This window comes from Gadus morhua, chromosome 18, assembly GCF_902167405.1.
Source record: "Gadus morhua chromosome 18, gadMor3.0, whole genome shotgun sequence".
Taxonomy (NCBI): domain Eukaryota; kingdom Metazoa; phylum Chordata; class Actinopteri; order Gadiformes; family Gadidae; genus Gadus; species Gadus morhua.
Window position 1 is genome coordinate 4,675,568 of NC_044065.1, and position 17,726 is coordinate 4,693,293.

Genomic DNA, 17,726 nt, shown 5'->3' on the forward strand with positions numbered 1-17,726 from the left:
TATACAATAAAACCGGTCATAGACTCGCTTCTGTAAAATAATTAATATGCGTCGACATCCATGGCATAAAAAACATTCGACATGTTTTTAAATCTGCAAGACCATAAATTATCCAATAGTCGATCAGAATATCGTGTGTTTCACTAATGAATTAGAAACAGTGAATATAATAGAAGTGTTAAGTTGGCTGAACACTTTGCAGGCCCGCGTCTCTTAAGTGGCGTTCTAATAAAAGCGCGTCTCTTAATTGGTGGTTCTAATAAAAGCGTGTGCGGGCAACATTGGGACGGGGGTTGGCTCCACGCATAAGCCGGTCGACCTATCAGGCCTGACCTCCCTCTCGGACACGCCCCCAAACATCGCCGACCCCCTCCTGGATGTAAACAGCGCAGGTTCATACCCAGGCTGTCTCCCACCAGCACGTCCGAACCAACACTCAATCAATAACTAGACATTCAGCTCCAAACGCTCGTGCGTAAAGAGACGTTACGACCAGTAAGTAAAAGACCCTCGTGCGTAAAGAGACGTTACGTCCAGAGCTCCCCTGGTTCTCCCGTGCGGTTTAAGGTTTAATTCCTGGGGGTCCGTGTCGTTGATTCAGGAGGATAAAGTTGGCCATCGTCTCGCGGGGCTGCAGATCTTCCAGCGCACGCGATCCTCCCGATCGGGTCGCGAACGGAACGGGACCCGCGCGGACCACACATGACCCCGCGCCCCGGCCGCGAGTGGAGCCTCAGATGGGCGGCAGAGGCGTCAGCCTGTACCTCAGCATGTTGAACGGGACGGACGCTCCGACCTTCGGAAAGGACTCCGACTTCAGCCTCCACTTGCACCGCGGCGGGAAGGATCTAGCCGACTTCAAGATGGGTATTCAGGACGCGCGCTTCTACTACCCGGACACGGTGCCCAGCGGCCAGGACTCGCTCGCGCTGCCGTACCACCCGGACCCGAGCGGCGGGGGGGGTTTCGGCGGGCAGCAGGGGCGGCTCTACCCCCAGAACCTCGCGGGCGGCGGCTGTCCGTTCGGCGGGGTGCGCACGCCCTCGAGTTATATCCCAGCGAGCACCGACGGGTTCTCGAGCGCCGGTAAAGACGTGTACCCCCCCTCGCCAGAGAATTACCCCGCCTTTCAGCATGGCTACCCCCGCGCGCCCCTGTACCCGGTGCCTGGGCTACAGGTGTGCGGGAAGACCCACGCGCTCCTCAATAACTATCCGCTCTGGGCCAAGTTCCACAAGTTCCAGAACGAGATGATCATCACCAAGCAGGGCCGGTAAGAGGCCTTAAGATATAAGATATAAGATATAAAAAGCCTTAACCATGTATGCTCCCATTAGTTCTAGTAAGTAAATTAAGCAAGTGTGATAACGCTCCACATGTCCGTGATGAGCCCTTTGTTGACTACTAAACATTAACCCTTACTATTTAGATTTGTTCTGTATTCAATGAATACACGCTGTGAGTGACAAACCGACAAGAACGAAAGAGGGGTTAGACAGTCCAATACTCGGGTACAGTACCAGTCTGAGGCGGTTTCTCTAGAGCAGGACATGTAACTGAAGAACTCCGTACTGATCCCTCTCAGGGGCCCTGAAGAACCTTTCACAATGGGGCCCCGAAGCGGCTGGGGGGTGGGGGTGGCTTCATGATTCCTCGCCGCCTGCGTCCCACTCCTAAATGCTCGCTGACCGATCAAAAGCGCGTCGACGCGTCTTCCAGGCGCTTCCAGGCGCGTCTCTTATGAAGACCACACGGCGCGCTGTGGAATAGGACGTGGATGTTTACAATTACAGCCCTCTGCTTACCACACGGCTCAGGTACCAATCAGGTTTTAAACCTTTACTACAATGGATTTAAATCTTACACCTGAACCCTTTTAAAGGGTTAGTTACAGTTAGACGTAGCGAAAGTCTTGATAGTCCAAAACGGCACAAATGACTAAGCTCCGAAAAAGCTCCTAAAGCTCCGACTCAGAAGGGGATAGAAAAGGCCTGAACGCTTACAGGAGGCAGGCCGGTTTCCAACTTGTTTAATTAATTGGGACGGCAGATATAATCATCCAGGGCAATAATCTGGTGTTCTCCCGAGTCGTTTGGTAAAGTTATAAAGGCAGACTTTGAATGGAAGTGGGTAAGTTGTGAGTGCGTGTGTGTGTGTGTGTGTTTGTTTGCGTTCATGTGGGTGTATATTTGCTGATTAAGTGTGCATGTGCATTCTGAAGGTGTTGTGAGTGTGTGTGTTTGTGGATCAGTGCTTGTGTATCCGTGCTTGTTTGAATGTTTTGGTGTGTGTGTGTGTGTGTGTGTGTGTGTGTGTGTGTGTGTGTGTGTGTGTGTGTGTGTGTGTGTGTGTGTGTGTGTGTGTGTGTGTGTGGTCTGTATTTGTTTGTGTGTGTGTGTGTGTGCGTGTGTGTGCATGTGTAAGTGTATCCGTGCTTGTGTGTGTGTGTGTGTGTGTGTGTGTGTGTGTGTGTGTGTGTGTGTGTGTGTGTGTGTGTGTGTGTGTGCGTATGCATGCTTGTGTAGGTGTGTACTTGCATGTGTAGGTGTGTTTGTGTGTGTGTGTGTGTGTGTGTTTGCGTGTGTTTTATTGTGTGTGGTTGTGTGTCTGTGTTCAAACAGTGGTGCACAGTGGCTCATGGCTATTTACAGACTAGAATACGCTTGAATTCAGGTCATTCAAGGTCACTTAAGATGAGTCTATCTCATAAACTACCGTAAAGAGAAGTAAAACAGTCTTGGAAGGGAGCCCAACAGGTTTTCGTAGCGATAACTTCACAAGATACAGGAAAAAGACGATACGTTTTTTTTTTTTTTTACATACGTTTTTTGAAGAATCACCACATCCTAATAAGAGGCGGTCTTAACTCTTTGCAAAACCACTAACATTATCTAAACTCTGACATCGTCTCCCCTCTTATCGAAAGCAGACCGTCTGGGGAACGCCACATAACAAACAAAATCTAATCTCCATCTGGTGTCCGGTTCACATATCAGATGTGTTGCTTAATATCAGACTTAATACTGAAGTTACATTTCTTCACCATTCGTGTTGAATCCTCTCTAAAGATAAGAGAGATGGTGGAGAAAGATCTGGAGCCTTTCAATCCAGGCCAGAAGGCAGGCTAGTAGGCAGGCAGAGAGAGGGGGAGAGGGAGAGAGGGAGAGAGGGGGAGAGGGAGAGAGGGAGAGAGGGAGAGAGAGAGAGAGAGAGAGAGAGAGAGAGAGAGAGAGAGAGAGAGAGAGAGAGAGAGAGAGAGAGAGAGAGAGAGAGAGAGAGAGAGAGAGAGAGAGAGAGAGAGATACAAGAGCGAGAGAGAGGAGACTGGTCAAAAGCTCCAGAATTTTAGATGGCCGTGTGGTGGAGGGCAGCTATACCTGCACCTTTGATGTCCAGACATGGATTTCTTACTTTCTTGTAACTTTCTTCAGCCTTTGCTGGCGTGGAGAGAATGAACCGTGTGAAGGTTCCCCGTCTGCCTGCTTCTGGCTCTTTGAAACCCTCGCCCTCCGAGGCCTGCAGCAAGATGCTGAAATGCCCTTTTCAAGTTCTCCCCCTGAACTTCTTACTGCCATATAATCAGAGCTGCTGTGTGTGTGTGTGTGTGTGTGTGTGTGTGTGTGTGTGTGTGTGTGTGTGTGTGTGTGTGTGTGTGTGTGTGTGTGTGTGTGTGTGTGTGTGTGTGTGTGTGTGTGTGTGTGTGTGTTAATTAATTATAACAATTTAATTATTGAATCAGTTTTTTGGAGTAAGAAATCACCTTCTCTGTACATATATCACGATGAATGAATTATTCAACAATATGCTGCGGTCTGTTGACATACTTTACATGTTTCATAACATCCACCGTTTAACCTCTTTTTAACCTCTGTATTCAACCGCTTGTTTCGGACATCTGGGATATGTAAAGAAAAAAATAGTTGAAGGCTTTAGAGAACTAGTGTAAAGCTTCACCACGCCGTGGCCTCTCTGGTCCAGTGCACCTGACACTGTGAGGGACTCTCACCGGACTCTTCTGAGTTAAGAAACTGAGCTGCTTTATGTCCGCCAAAACCCCCAAGTATCTACAAAGCGAGTTCATTATGTTCTTACTGACAAAATACGCTAAACGAGATAAAATATAATTGGAATGTAATTAGAACCACGCTGGTGTGAATCAACGTGGGTGTGCTGGAGGAGGGCTGTGGTTCAGACGAGCCCATAGTGGTTGTCTCAAAACTGAGACTCTGAGTCAACTATTGCAAACTATGCCACTATTGCAGCAAAACTTTATTTTTGTTTGGTTTTGATGCAAATCTCTTAAGTTTAAAACAATATCAAATTGTATGTCCGTTAATGTAATCAGATCATTTTACCCTATTTAAGTATTATTTATTATTATACAATCTGAAACAAATACAGATGCAAAACCTGTTAAACAACAATGATTTGATGGCAGTAAAATAAAAATAAAGGAACATATGTATAAGTAATATAACGATTAACGTCAAACATTTTATTCACAATGTGTTTGCTGACTAAATGTTCCCTATATCTTTAAGATCAGATCGATACTTATTTGGAGTGGCAAGACATAATCTTGATATTTATAGATCTAATCTCTATCTCCTTTTCTCTCACTTTCCCTCCCTTGCTTGGTAAAGCAGAAGTGGGATTATTTTAAGGTTTTGTATGTGTGGCATGCTACTTCCTGTTCAGCTGTTTATTGTGTGTCGTTCTGCGCAGATTAAAACACTGCTAAGAGCATCAGAGATAACTAGACTAATGCTTCCGCTTAGATTTGAGGCTGATCCTGTCCCGTTCTTCGCGGCTGATGGTGGCTCATCGGACGTAGGCGTCTCCAGAGTATCACAGGTGTTTGGTTTGGTTGACTCAGTGGAGAGTAGGTTATATCGGGCTGATATTCATCATGTGACATCCACACATGAGATCTGTTATCAGACAGCCTGGACCCAAACTTCCACAATCATTCGAGGGGGTAAGCGATGCATCAGATAACTAACCCTAACCCTGACTAGTAGACAGGTCCTAAGCCAATAACCTGGCCAGGTGCCAATGAATGATTCAGAAACAGGATCAGTACAGCATGCCTGTGTACCCCTAGAGCTACACCATCAGAAACAGATGGTACCCCTAGAGCTACACCATCAGAAACAGATTGTACCCCTAGAGCTACACCAGCAGAGACAGATTGTACCCCTAGAGCTACACCATCAGAAAAAGACTGTACCCCCTTCAGCACAGCCACCAAGACGCCCTGAAAGACCTTCTCCCCCCTAACTCCTGCCAACTCCCCTTCACCTCTTCCTTGTCCACCTGCTCCAACTCCTCCTACTCTTCCACTGACTCCTCATCCAGCCCCACTATCGTCACCACCTCCAGCACCAGCTCCGCCACCACCTCCTCCACCTCTCCTTCCATCCATCGTCCTCTTTCCTTATTTATCCATCCCCTCTGTATTGTCCACCTGGGCCTCCATTGATATTTTAAATGTCTCCAATCGTTAATCGTTCTTGTCTGAGAGGGCCCAAAACTCCTAAAGCTGGTCTGAGAGGGCCCGAGATCTCCCCATACTGGTCTTAGGGGGGCCAATACTCCAACAGAAGGTCTGAGAGGGTCCAATACTCCTCAAACTGACTGTGTTATTGCCAGTGTCAGCGTGGGGTTGGTTCTTCCCCGCTGCACGTGCAGAATGCCTACAGGCTTTGCACACACCCCTCCCCCCCAACCCAGCGGGGGCTGCTTGGTTGGTTTTCTCCCCCCCCCCCCACAGGGGGATTTCTTGTAAAGGGCCCTTTTTCAATAAGACAATATCAGGTGTAGGGGTGAAATGATACCTCTCATATTGTGTGGGGGACGGTGATGGAACACTTTTGGTTTCCTTATGGGTCTGACGGCTGATGTGGAAACAGCTCAGAGGCGGGGGGATCACAGGCAAGGCAGATACCTTCCAGTCTGTGGGGTACCTGGGATGGTAGGACCCCCCCCAGTCCTATCATCCTGACAGTCTGGTGGGACCGGGAGGCCATCATTTGCCCAAGCGGGCCTAGGTACGTCCGGACATTAGAACCCAGAACCCGTTTAGAAACTATAATCTACTACATTTACACTTAGGGCATTTAGCAGACACTTTTATCCAAAGCGACTTACAATAAGTGCATTTGTCATAAGAAGTGAAACAATATATCGCTGTCAGTACAGTAAAGATGTTCATAGAACCCAAGTGCAAGTACTAACAATCGCTAGGCTAACCCATTCCCCGTGTACAGCAATGCTAGCAGCTACTGCAGATGTTACATAATTAATAAGTGCAATGTAGATTAAGTGCGTACAATGCTAAGAATCTAATTGTGACCCCAGGAATGGAAAAGCGACCAAATGGTAGATAATCAGATAGAAAGACTCCCCCCCTAGATTGCTGATCACGGTCATGTCGGTAAATAGGTATTGAAGGCTTTCTTGGGTGGGGATTTAATGACTAATGGCTGGGGGGTCCTGGGGAAAGGCAGCGGGGGAGGCAGAGTCTCACAGACGCAGTGAGGACAGGGAGCTGTGTGCGGGACACCCCTTTACAGGTGAAAGTGGCTCTGGGTGAGGGGGGGGGGGGAGCAGGCTACACCTTAATGCCTTTGATATGTGCAATAAAAGTGTTAGCCGCTGTCTCACTGTGCAACGCTCAGTGTGCAGCGTGTCTACAACATCGTCCTCCTGGCTGAACTTATAAATATAAAAACGGATGAATTTGTTAGCACAAACACCAGAGTGTGGGTGTGTGTGCCTTTGAGAGGGCATGTGTGTGTGTGTGTGTGTGTGTGTGTTTAATGTGTGCTTGTGTCTGTGCGTGTATGTGTATATGTGTGTGTGTGTGTGTGTGTTAATGTGTGCTTGTGTGTGTGTGAGTTAATGTGTGCTTGTGTGTGTGTGTTTGTGTTAATGTGTGCTAATGTGTATGTTTGTGTTAATGTGTGCTAATGTGTATGTGTGTGTGTGTATGTGTTTGTGTGTGTGTGTGTGTGTGTGTGTGTGTGTGTGTGTGTGTGTGTGTGTGTGTGTGTGTGTTAATGTGTGCTTGTGTGTCTGTGCTTATGTGCGTGTTGCTCGTCTGTGTGCCTACTGTGTACGGGGTACGATGTATGATGTGTATGATTGGGCGGAGGAGTGTCTTTACGCTGGGCCCTACTGCCCCCCCCCTGACCCCCGTACTGGGCCCCTGGGAGACCTGCCCCCCCGGTCACCCCGTCTCGGTAACAGCCCTCGTGGTCAAAATCAGTTCAGCTGAGCTGCTCCCATCAGCCGCCGTGCCTCAGATATAAATGTTTTATTAACAGCTACATTAAATGCGCTCTCTCTCTCTCTCTCTCTCTCTCTCTCTCTCTCTCTCTCTCTCTCTCTCTCTCTCTCTCTCTCTCTCTCTCTCTCTCTCTCTCTCTCTCTCTCTCTCTCTCTCTCTCTCTCTCTCTCTCTCTCTCTCTCTCTCTCTCTCTCTCTCTCTCTCTCTCTCTGCGGCGCTACGTAGAATGAGATGTTTACGGTGCATGGAGAGATGTTTCCTTACTCTTTGACATTGGTGCTGAGCTACATGAAAATATCATTATATAAAGCTACTGTGCCCTCTATGTCTTAAACTAGGCGAATCAAATACACGGCACAACACTTTATTTCATGAGGAACTTATCTTAATATGTCCAATGATAGAGTGAGTTCTCTAACGTTGTTTAATCACACATGATAAACAGATGAATAATTTAACTATTTAACAAGAAAATTCGTATCTAAAACTGGTGGAAAAAGATCAGATCTTTGACATTTTCTAGGATTGTTATGATTATCATGGTCTGATACTATTTTAGCTAACATTTCCGTACCAAGCAGCTGAACGCACGAGCATAGTAGGCCTACAGAAGTTTCGATGTTTCGCAACCTTTGTGTATTAGACCTTTGTGTATCAAAACGGTTGCGTATCAGACCTTTGTGTATCAGAACCGTTGTGTATCAAAACTGTTGTGTATCAGAACTTTTGTGTCTCAGAACCTTTGTGTATCAGAACTGACGGTTGTGCTGTGTGTTGCTGCAGGAGGATGTTCCCCTTCCTGAGTTTCAACCTCAGCGTGCTGGACCCCTCGGCCCACTACAACGTCTACGTGGACGTGGTTCTGGCCGACCAGCACCACTGGAGGTACCAGGGAGGCAAATGGGTCCAGTGCGGCAAAGCAGAAGGAAACATGCCCGGTATGCACCACAACGCCGCCCCTCAAAATCTAGCATCTCAATGCGAGACGTCTGTGTTTTTTAACGTTTCTTTGAAAATGTTGTCAATATTCATAAAATGTCTGTGGAACTCATCCATTAAAATTAAAAGAAACACGTTTACATATGCAAAAAAGGTAAATTCTCTATGCGTCATGTGGTTCTTTACATTTTCATTATGTGTCATCAGTACTTTGACTTAACCCTAACCCTAACCCAAATATCAGTCATTTAAGAGAGATTTTGAGAAAATTATGATTGACAATGGAGGAGGGAGCACTTCTAAAATCAAAGTTAAGTCCACTGCGAAGTGAACCATACACCATAACCCCAAATGCTCATATCCCGTTCAACTAAGTTCTGCTCAAACTAGACTAAAGTTGAGAGGCATGCTTCTTGATTCTAGAAACAACTGTTCAGTCATCCACCTACGTGACAAAACACCTCTGTTGTGGGTTGAACCGGAAGATAACGTTATATGAAATATTAACCCCAGATGGAATAATCGGGGGTGTAGGCTTATCTTTGTGGTAAACGTCAGAGGCTGTCTCTGTGCTCGATTATGCCTCGACTGTTTTTAGTGGTACATGTGGAAACACACCTTTAGTGAATTTAACAAAATTCTGCATTCATGTGGGAGGATAATCACGTTCTCGGGTAAATGGTTCTCTGCCCCCTGAAGCATCCACTATCAAAGCAGTTAAAAACAAGCACATTGTTTATTTATTTTGCCCCTACATAAACAGATACAACAATATTAAAATATAATCAATATAAATAAATTCATATTTTGTATTGACAAAGTGTGTGTGTTTTACATTTTTCACTCGGCCATCAAGGAATGATTAATTCACATAAAGTATAATTATTATTACTGCAGTGCTGAATGAGTATTTCCCCTCCATCCAGACAGAGCTTCTTTATTCCCAGCTCTTGACCAGCCTTGATGTGTCAACAGGAAACAGGATATACATGCATCCCGATTCCCCCAACACAGGAGCCCATTGGATGAGGCAGGAAGTGTCATTTGGCAAGCTGAAGCTCACCAACAATAAGGGTGGGACTAATAACACGGCACAGGTGATTCACCCTTTCAACCGCTCTGCGCTTCCTTCCAGAACATTCTCCCGCACGTTTCATCCTCTGAACTTTATGGAAGAGTCACGTACTAGTTCAGTTTTTTGGTGTAATTTTAGCAATTCTATTTCTGACCTATTTTTCTCCTCGTTTATTATCATTACACATTTAGTTTATTTTTTTTACTTTGTTTATTGGATTTTCGACCTGACCAGAATTTTCACAATTATTGTAATTTCGTGTTACAAGTGTTTGAATATTATATTAATGTATATTATATTTGATTCCATATTTATTACAACTTTCAATTGAGTAATATATAAATTAAAGTAATCTGGGAGTGGTAAATACACTAAAAAATATGTAGACGCAATTTAATTTGAAAGAAAATGGGAACCACAGTTCATAGTTAAGAAACACAGATAAGAATTAAGAACAGGTTGAGAAAAACAGTTAAGAATTAAGTACAGTTAAGAACATGAAAAGAACACGGTAAGAAACACAAAGCTAGCTAAATTCCGTCAGAACATTACACAATAACACGTTAAGTTATGTTTTTTTTAATATAATTCATTCATGTCATAATTATATGCTATATAAATATAATTATAACCCTATATATATATGCTATATATGTATCTATCATATAGATATATATATTGATATATATCTATAGATATAAATCTGTCCATATCGATAACATCCGTCCTTACCCTCCTGTTCCCCTTATAACCGTTCCACCTCCTTCTCACTCCTCCTCCACCTCCTGCTCACTCCTCCTCCTCCTCCTGCTCACTCCTCCTCCTCCTCCTGCTCACTCCTCCTCCACCTCCTGCTTACTCCTCCTCCACCTCCTCCTCCTCCTGCTCACTCCTCCTCCACCTCCTCCTGCTCACTCCTCCTCCACCTCCTCCTGCTCACTCCTCCTCCTCCTCCTGCTCACTCCTCCTCCACCTCCTCCTGCTCACTCCTCCTCCACCTCCTCCTGCTCACTCCTCCTCCACCTCCTCCTGCTCACTCCTCCTCCTCCTGCTCACTCCTCCTCCTCCTGCTCACTCCTCCTCCTCCTGCTCACTCCTCCTCCTCCTCCTGCTCACTCCTCCTCCACCTCCTGCTCACTCCTCCTCCACCTCCTCCTGCTCACTCCTCCTCCTCCTCCTCACTCCTCCTCCTCCTCCTGCTCACTCCTCCTCCACCTCCTCCTCCACCTCCTGCTCACTCCTCCTCCACCTCCTCCTGCTCACTCCTCCTCCACCTCCTCTTGCTCACTCCTCCTCCACCTCCTCCTCCACCTCCTGCTCACTCCTCCTCCACCTCCTCCTGCTCCGTCTCCAGATGATCGTGCTGCAGTCACTGCACAAGTACCAGCCGCGGCTCCATGTGGTGGAGGTGAAGGAGGACGGTTCAGAGGACCCCTTCCTGAGCTCCAAGACCCAGACCTTCGTGTTCCCTGAGAGCCAGTTCATCGCCGTCACGGCCTATCAGAACGCAGATGTGAGTCCCCCCCCTCCGCCTCTCTCCAAAATGACTTGTTGTTATGGTTACAATGTTACCATGGAGTATAATTTAATTAGTTAAATGACAATGATAATTATAATGAGGCTATCATTATTGTTGATATTCATCGACTTTTAAGTTATTATAATCATGAAACTACACACGGCCCAAGATAATATATTTGGTGCATAATTGATCATTTATAATTTACACGTTTATTATGTATTTGAATGGAGCGTGTGTGTGTTTAGTTAAATTAATTTTTGTTAATTTGTGTTTTGCCAACCTTAATATTCAGCATTAGTCGTTAAATTGAAGAAACACCACACCCACAACAACAACCACCTCCAGGGAAGAGGTCCAGATGAACAGAGCCCTTTGAGCCTCCTCACTGTGGCCTCTGGGTCCTCACACACACAGATGCATAATAGATGTGTGTGGGGACGTCTAAATGCAGCAGAGGGGACAGGGGGTGTACAGCGTGCTGACGGAGGTCATGTTACCTCACTTGACTCCCCGCGCTGGCCAGATGAGACGTAGCGTAGCTCCAACACCTGTTGTAACATATTGTTTCACACCAACACACACACACGCACCAAACCACCTACGCACACACACAGACACCATTTTGATTTGATATTTGTGGATCGCCCCCCGAGAACAGAAAGTTGAGATGACATAATTAGTATCAACTGTATTGTGCGTATATGTTCACAAATCTCTCTTTCCTGGACAGTCCCCTTTGATTAAATGTGCTGAAAATTAGCCAAATAGGCTAAAGCTGCTCCTTTTACTGTACTGTTAATCAAAGGGGACTGTCCACAAAACTAACAAATACAATAAACGGTATATATCGGTATATAACGGTATATTACATGGACAGCCATGTTTTAAGGTGTGCTGTAATGAAGAGTATGAATATATACTCCACTTTTACAGCACTTATGTTATATTATACTGTATATATTTAAATAACAATATTTATCATTTATTATTTTTCCTTTATTTATGTATACCACAATTTATATATCTTTATATATTTAAATAAATATTTCTATATCCCTCTTGATCTCTATATGTGTATAATAACAATATTTATTATTTATTATCTTTCCTTTATTTATGTATACCACAATTTATATACCTTTATATATAAAATATATATTTTATATATATACCATATATATATAAAATGAAATATACTGTATATATTTTTTCATTAATATTTATTATAATAAATAGATATCTATATTTATATTTTATATTATGTTCATATTTATATCTATGTTTATCCCCCTCCCCAGATCACCCAGCTGAAGATAGACAACAACCCGTTCGCCAAAGGATTCCGTGACAACTACGATACGTAAGTACAGCAGAATACGCCTCGAGCTAGTCCTGTGGTCCGCTCAGAGCGATGAGCTCACCCTGCGGCTTCATCCACACCGTGTAAGCGCTGCCGCAGTCGCCCGGGCTTCGCCTGACTGCGGGACCGACGGCAGCAGCTGTGTTAGTATTAACCCGCGCTGGTGCGGCTCTTTGCTTGGCGCGAAGAAGCCACGAGTCGAGGGACTGCTGGTTGGCTCACTACATCGGTCTGAGGTTGACAACAGGAAATAACACCTTCTTCTTCCTCTTCCCCTTCTCACACGCTCTGCAACCCTCTCCTCCCCCCTCTTCCTCTCCCCCCCTCCTCCCCCCACTCTCCCCCCCCCACCCAGGCCCTACGCCCCCCTGGACAGCGAGCGCCTTACCCCCTCCCCCCTCGGCGAGAGCCAGCAGCTGTTGCCCGGGACCTGCTACCCCCAGGCCTACCTCTCGGACCAGTACATGAGCCCCCCCCAGGCTCGCCTCTACGGCCGCGAGCCGCTCGGCATGGGCCAGCAGCCCAAGGACCCCTCCCCCGCCCCCCACAGCCGCACCTGGTACCTGTCCCCCCAGCAGAACATGGCCCCCGGCCGCCTGGACTTCCCCTCCTCCTACGAGACGGACTTCACCGGCAACGGATTCTACAAGTCCTTCCCCCTGCAGACGCCCGCCCCCCACCACCCCCACCACCCCCACCACCACCCGGCGCTGGGCTACTACCCCGACCACACCTTCGCCTCCCCGGGCGTGGCCGTCTCCGGGGGCTCCCCGGGGGGCTGGTCCGCCGGCCGGCCCTCCTCGCAGTACCTCAGCCCCCACAGTAAGCCCCCCCCCAGCCTGGGCTGGTTCCGGCCCGTGTCCTCCTCCTCTTCCTCCGCCTCCTCTAACTCCTCCTCCTCCACGTCGCCCGGCGGCGCCCGGCTGCCCCCCTCGGGCCCCGCCCTCCTGGAACCCCTCCCCCGGGGGCCCGGCCCTCAGGAGAAGGCCAAGGAGGGGGGCGGCGGGGGGCTGCCGGGCGAGGACCCCTGGCTGGAGCCCCACTCGGTGAAGTCGGTGGACTCGGCCGACTCGGGGCTGTTCGAGGGGGGCGGGGCCGAGAGCAAGAAGAGGCGGGTCTCACCGTACGCGTCCAGCACGGAGAACTCGCCGCCCATGCGCGGTGGCGGCGGCGGCGGCGGAGAGGTCTGCGAGAAGGACGGCGCCGGTGACGCCGGGTACTTCGGCTTCTACTCCCACTGACGGCCGGGACCGCATCACGACGCCAACGCCAGCCCCGCGACGCCAACGCAAGCCCCGGGACGCACGCAGGGTCGACCCCGGAGAGACACACACAGGAACCTCTGAGACACACACAGGGACCTCTGAGACACACACAGGGACCTCTGAGACTGACACAGGAACCTCTGAGACACACACGGGGACCTCTGAGACACACACAGGGACCTCTGAGACACACACAGGGACCTCTGAGACACACACAGGGACCTCTGAGACACACGCCGTCACCTTCAACACACAAACTGTCTCCTCCGAGACACACAGATTCAGATACACAACCCCGAGACAAACACAGTCACTCCCAGGATGCACACAGGCGCTAGACGAGATGCAAACCTTCAACCCAGAGACGAACAGAGTCAACTGCATCGTCACCTCCGAGACAAACAGAGTCAGCTCCGAGACTTCACTGGTCAGCTCCGAGACAAACACAGTCCCTTCCGAGACAAACACGTTCCCCTCTGAGACAAACACAGTCACCTCCGAGACACAGATACCCTTAAAGTGTATTTCCGGGGCAAATTGAACCCAGGGTCTTTTTCGCCATGAAAACCCATAAAATAAGCCCTCCGGACACATTTTGTCATTGATGATCAAGTATTGCTTACCCAAAGTTGCCAGAGCAATGTAACAACCCAAATTACTTCCATGTTATTGGCTAGGAGCCCCGCGAACGCTTCCAAATCGGCATTTCTTAACCACTAATATTGCTAAAAATAGCACAAAACCTCTGCAGTAGCATGATTAGTTGTTAAGAAATGCCGACTTGGAAGCGTTTGCGGTGCCCCTAGCCAATAACATGGAAGTAATTTGGGCTGTTACATTGCTCCAGGCAACTTTGGGCAAGCTCTATACTCGATTATCAATGAAAAAAAGTGTCTGGAGGGCTTATTTTATGGGTTTCCATGCCGAATTTCTTTGCCGGAATTACACTCTAAGTCCCTCCCACCTCCTCCTGAGTTAATTAAGTAGTAAATCTTCTGCCAGGTTGGGCCATATTTCAAAATCTTTTCACGTGTTCAGTGAGGTCGCATCAAGGGGCAGTTTATCCGACGACAGAATGTCCGAAATGTGTGGTGATGGAAATTGGCCGCTCAACTGATTCTAAAGCACAGGACTTCATGCGAGGTGACACTCCCGAGCTGTGAGGGTCCGGGGAGGTTAGCGTCAGGGCTGATGGTGAACCACCAGGCCCCCTCCGGCCCCGCAAACACCTGACAGACATGCAGGAGAAACATCTGCACACCTGCTAGCTGACGGGCCCCTGCAGGGATGTTTATATGTATCACTGTCTCTTCAGGTCTCCCCGTCTCTCTCTCTCTCTCTCCTCCTTTTCTCTTGGGTTATCTCTGTCTCTTCACCGACCAGCCACACGTTCATCCGTTTGGCTACGGAGGTGCTATTTATGAAGCTCGTCGGTACAACCGGATCTAAAGGCAATAAAGTCCACAAGGAGCTCAAGCTTCCTCATTCAAAGTGTCATTCCTCATCAACAAAATTAACAAAGAATTAAATGCTTCATTTCCCAAAGGCAGCGTACAGAGAGATTCTAACTTAGCCTCCTATTCGATCAAATAGACTCGGGTTACGAAGGTGACCGTAGCACTTCAAAGAATCACCAGTGGGTTCACCAGAGCTTTGTTTGTGGTTCTCTTCCTTTTGTTCTCCTTGTGTCCCCCGTCCTAAATCCCCTCTGCGTCCATGGGTTAGGCCCTGTCTCAGGCCTCCTCAGCCTCCTCCAGTCTCCTCTCGGGCCTCCTCCAGCCTCCTCTCGGGCCTCCTCAGCCTCCTCAGTCCCGTCTAGCCCTTGTCTAGCGCTCACCCTGCATCTGCGTCGATTTGAATCCACACCTGTCTGGAGACGTGGCACCGGGGGGCCAACAGGGGGTCACGTAGCGTGGTTTAGTGTGAGCAGGTAGACAGGCCACCGGGCCCTGACGTGCTGTCACGCCGGCCGCAAAGGAAACCTAAGGTGGTCAGACACTCGCTCGAGTCTCGGGTCTCTCACTTAACGCGGTGGTTTGACAGAATCCTGTTGTTCCAAGCCGGGGGGGGGGCCTCAACGAATAGGAGGGAGCCAGACACAATCAGGCGCTTCACACCTCCTCCACTCCTTCACACCTCCAACCCTTCACCCGTCCTCGGCTCGGAGGCGGAGTTAGGCGACACTGACAGCCTCCGTTGGACAGCGCTCAGCGACAGACTCAGTTTAGTTTGGCTGTCCCCGTTTTTTGGTTCCCAGCGTCCCGTGACCCTAAAGGACAGAGCAGGTCAAGGGTTTCACACCAGACGGGGGTTAACATCGAAGCAGTTTATCACCGATGCACAATAACCGAGTCTTCGTCAAACAATATAAATTCACCGGATTCAGTGATTCAGGAACATATTGTTGTCTAACCACGCATACAGTAAGTGCATGCACGTGCATACACCCACACACACACACAATCAAAGAGGAGCAGCCATCTTAACGGAAATGTGCACTGAATGCTGAAGCTGCCAATATTGATAACGAGATCTCCTTTGTAAATTGTAAAAGTGTAAACATTTAAAAGAAAACGTGAAATGCCAGCAAATAATAACTCGTTCGTATTTGCCTTATGAAGATTTTTTTGGAGGATGTTGATGATGATGATGATGATGATGATGATGGTGATGATGATGATGATGGTGCACATCAGACATTTTGTAACCTCCAACTTTCTGTGGAGCGTTACACGCACCATGTGACTGAGGAGAGCTTCAGTGATTGGTCAGCTGAGCCGCTGGACTGAGGACCGGGTCGGATGACCGGTGGTTGGAGTAGACTCAGGTCACATGACCCACGGTGCTGAGCACGCTCAGGTCACATGACCCGCGGTTCGAGCAGGCTCAGGTCACATGACCCGCGGTTCGAACAGACTCAGGTCACATGATCCGCAGTTCACCTCCTCAGGTCACCTGAACTGCAGGGTTCTCCTGAAGGGTTCAGAACTGTCGCAATATACTGACGTTAAAACGTTGAATTGTACTTTTCTTCAAAGTGGAAACAACCGTCGAGCAACGTTTACGGAAGGGTTTCATGTTCTTAATCTCCCTGAGTTTATGTACAGAAGAAATCAATATTATGGATCTGTGGCACAATCAACTGTCAAACTATAGTTATGTCTTATGCAGGACTTGAGGAAATGTTCGATTTTTATTTTTTAAATCTGCAAGGACAACCCAAAATGGTGATTAATATATGATTAGTTAATATGTACAGTAGACAATTCTTGTCAATGTTATTTTAAGTGCAATTAAGAGAAATGGCATTTGGTATATATTTCAGGAGGGCTTTACAAAATCCTTTGATAATCAACCGCTTCCTGAAAGTGTAAATGTTTTGGATTAATGTTGTGTTACATGGTTTGTCATGAAGTAGACCGTCAGTGAACCGGACTCAGAGCTTACGTCCACGAACAGTAGAATGCCTTTAGACGCCTCAGGACCGCCCCCTGGTGGAGATCAATGCTATTACAATCAGCGGTGCGATCATTAAAATTCTCGCCTGACAATCGCCATTACAAATCAAATTCCCGTTTATGTATCCCGATCCTTTATAAGTGTATTTCTCTTATGTTTTCCAGATTTTTGTCATGGACAATACTGCGAAAAACATACCAACAGTATTTTCTTACAATCCTGTAGACCTGTCTGTTTGGTCGAGAGGGATTGGAATCAGGGTCATGATGTGGAATCAGGGTCATGATTGTGAGATCAGGGTTATGATTATGGAGCCAGGTCTGTTTTTTCTATTTCTGAGATCCTGGTCTTAGATATTTTAGTTTCGAGTTTATAATTCTCACAAACTAAGAATTCTGGAAACAAATAAAATAGCACGTGTCAAATACAAAAAGATATGTTTGAAAGGGAAATCATTTATTTATTAAAAGTGTCAAACTTGTGTATTGTACGGTTGTTTTTTTTTATTGATGAATTAAACTTAATTGCAAACCTCAAACTGGTCTAATGCTTTGCTTTGTTTTGTTTAATTCAAGTAAAATGTATAATTTGAAGGATATCATTTATAAATAATTGGCCATATAGCTTCTAAAATCGTATCGGTTTTATAATTTAATTATTTATTAGTGCATCACTTTCTGGCACCAAGACATAAGAGTTTGTTTTCCTGCAATTCATCAAAAATGTAATTAATCGTTTTCAATTAAATTTAACCAATGTCCGTCCAATGAATTCTATCAGTGTATGTAAGTATTTATTTCATCATGGGTTCACAT

The 17,726-nt window shown here is 47.1% G+C and overlaps 1 protein-coding gene across 1 annotated transcript; it reads left to right on the forward strand.

Annotated features, from left to right (window-relative positions):
• The first annotated feature begins 395 nt into the window (after positions 1-395).
• Positions 396-17,449, forward strand: tbx21 (T-box transcription factor 21). The gene is made up of 7 exons (XM_030340246.1): positions 396-495; positions 602-1,273; positions 8,075-8,229; positions 9,206-9,327; positions 10,660-10,818; positions 12,126-12,187; positions 12,543-17,449. Exons 2-7 carry the CDS (start codon positions 738-740, stop codon positions 13,426-13,428), a joined length of 1,920 nt encoding a protein of 639 aa, XP_030196106.1. The 5' UTR covers positions 396-495; positions 602-737; the 3' UTR covers positions 13,429-17,449.
• The last annotated feature ends 277 nt before the right edge of the window (positions 17,450-17,726 follow it).

Coding starts and splice junctions, on each gene's coding strand:
- tbx21 (XM_030340246.1), top strand. CDS start 738: ATGGGCGGCAGAGGCGTCAGCCTGTACCTCAGCATGTTGAACGGGACG. Junction 1,274..8,074: donor ATCATCACCAAGCAGGGCCG/GTAAGAGGCCTT, acceptor GTGTTGCTGCAG/GAGGATGTTCCCCTTCCTGA. Junction 10,819..12,125: donor CGGCCTATCAGAACGCAGAT/GTGAGTCCCCCC, acceptor CCCCCTCCCCAG/ATCACCCAGCTGAAGATAGA.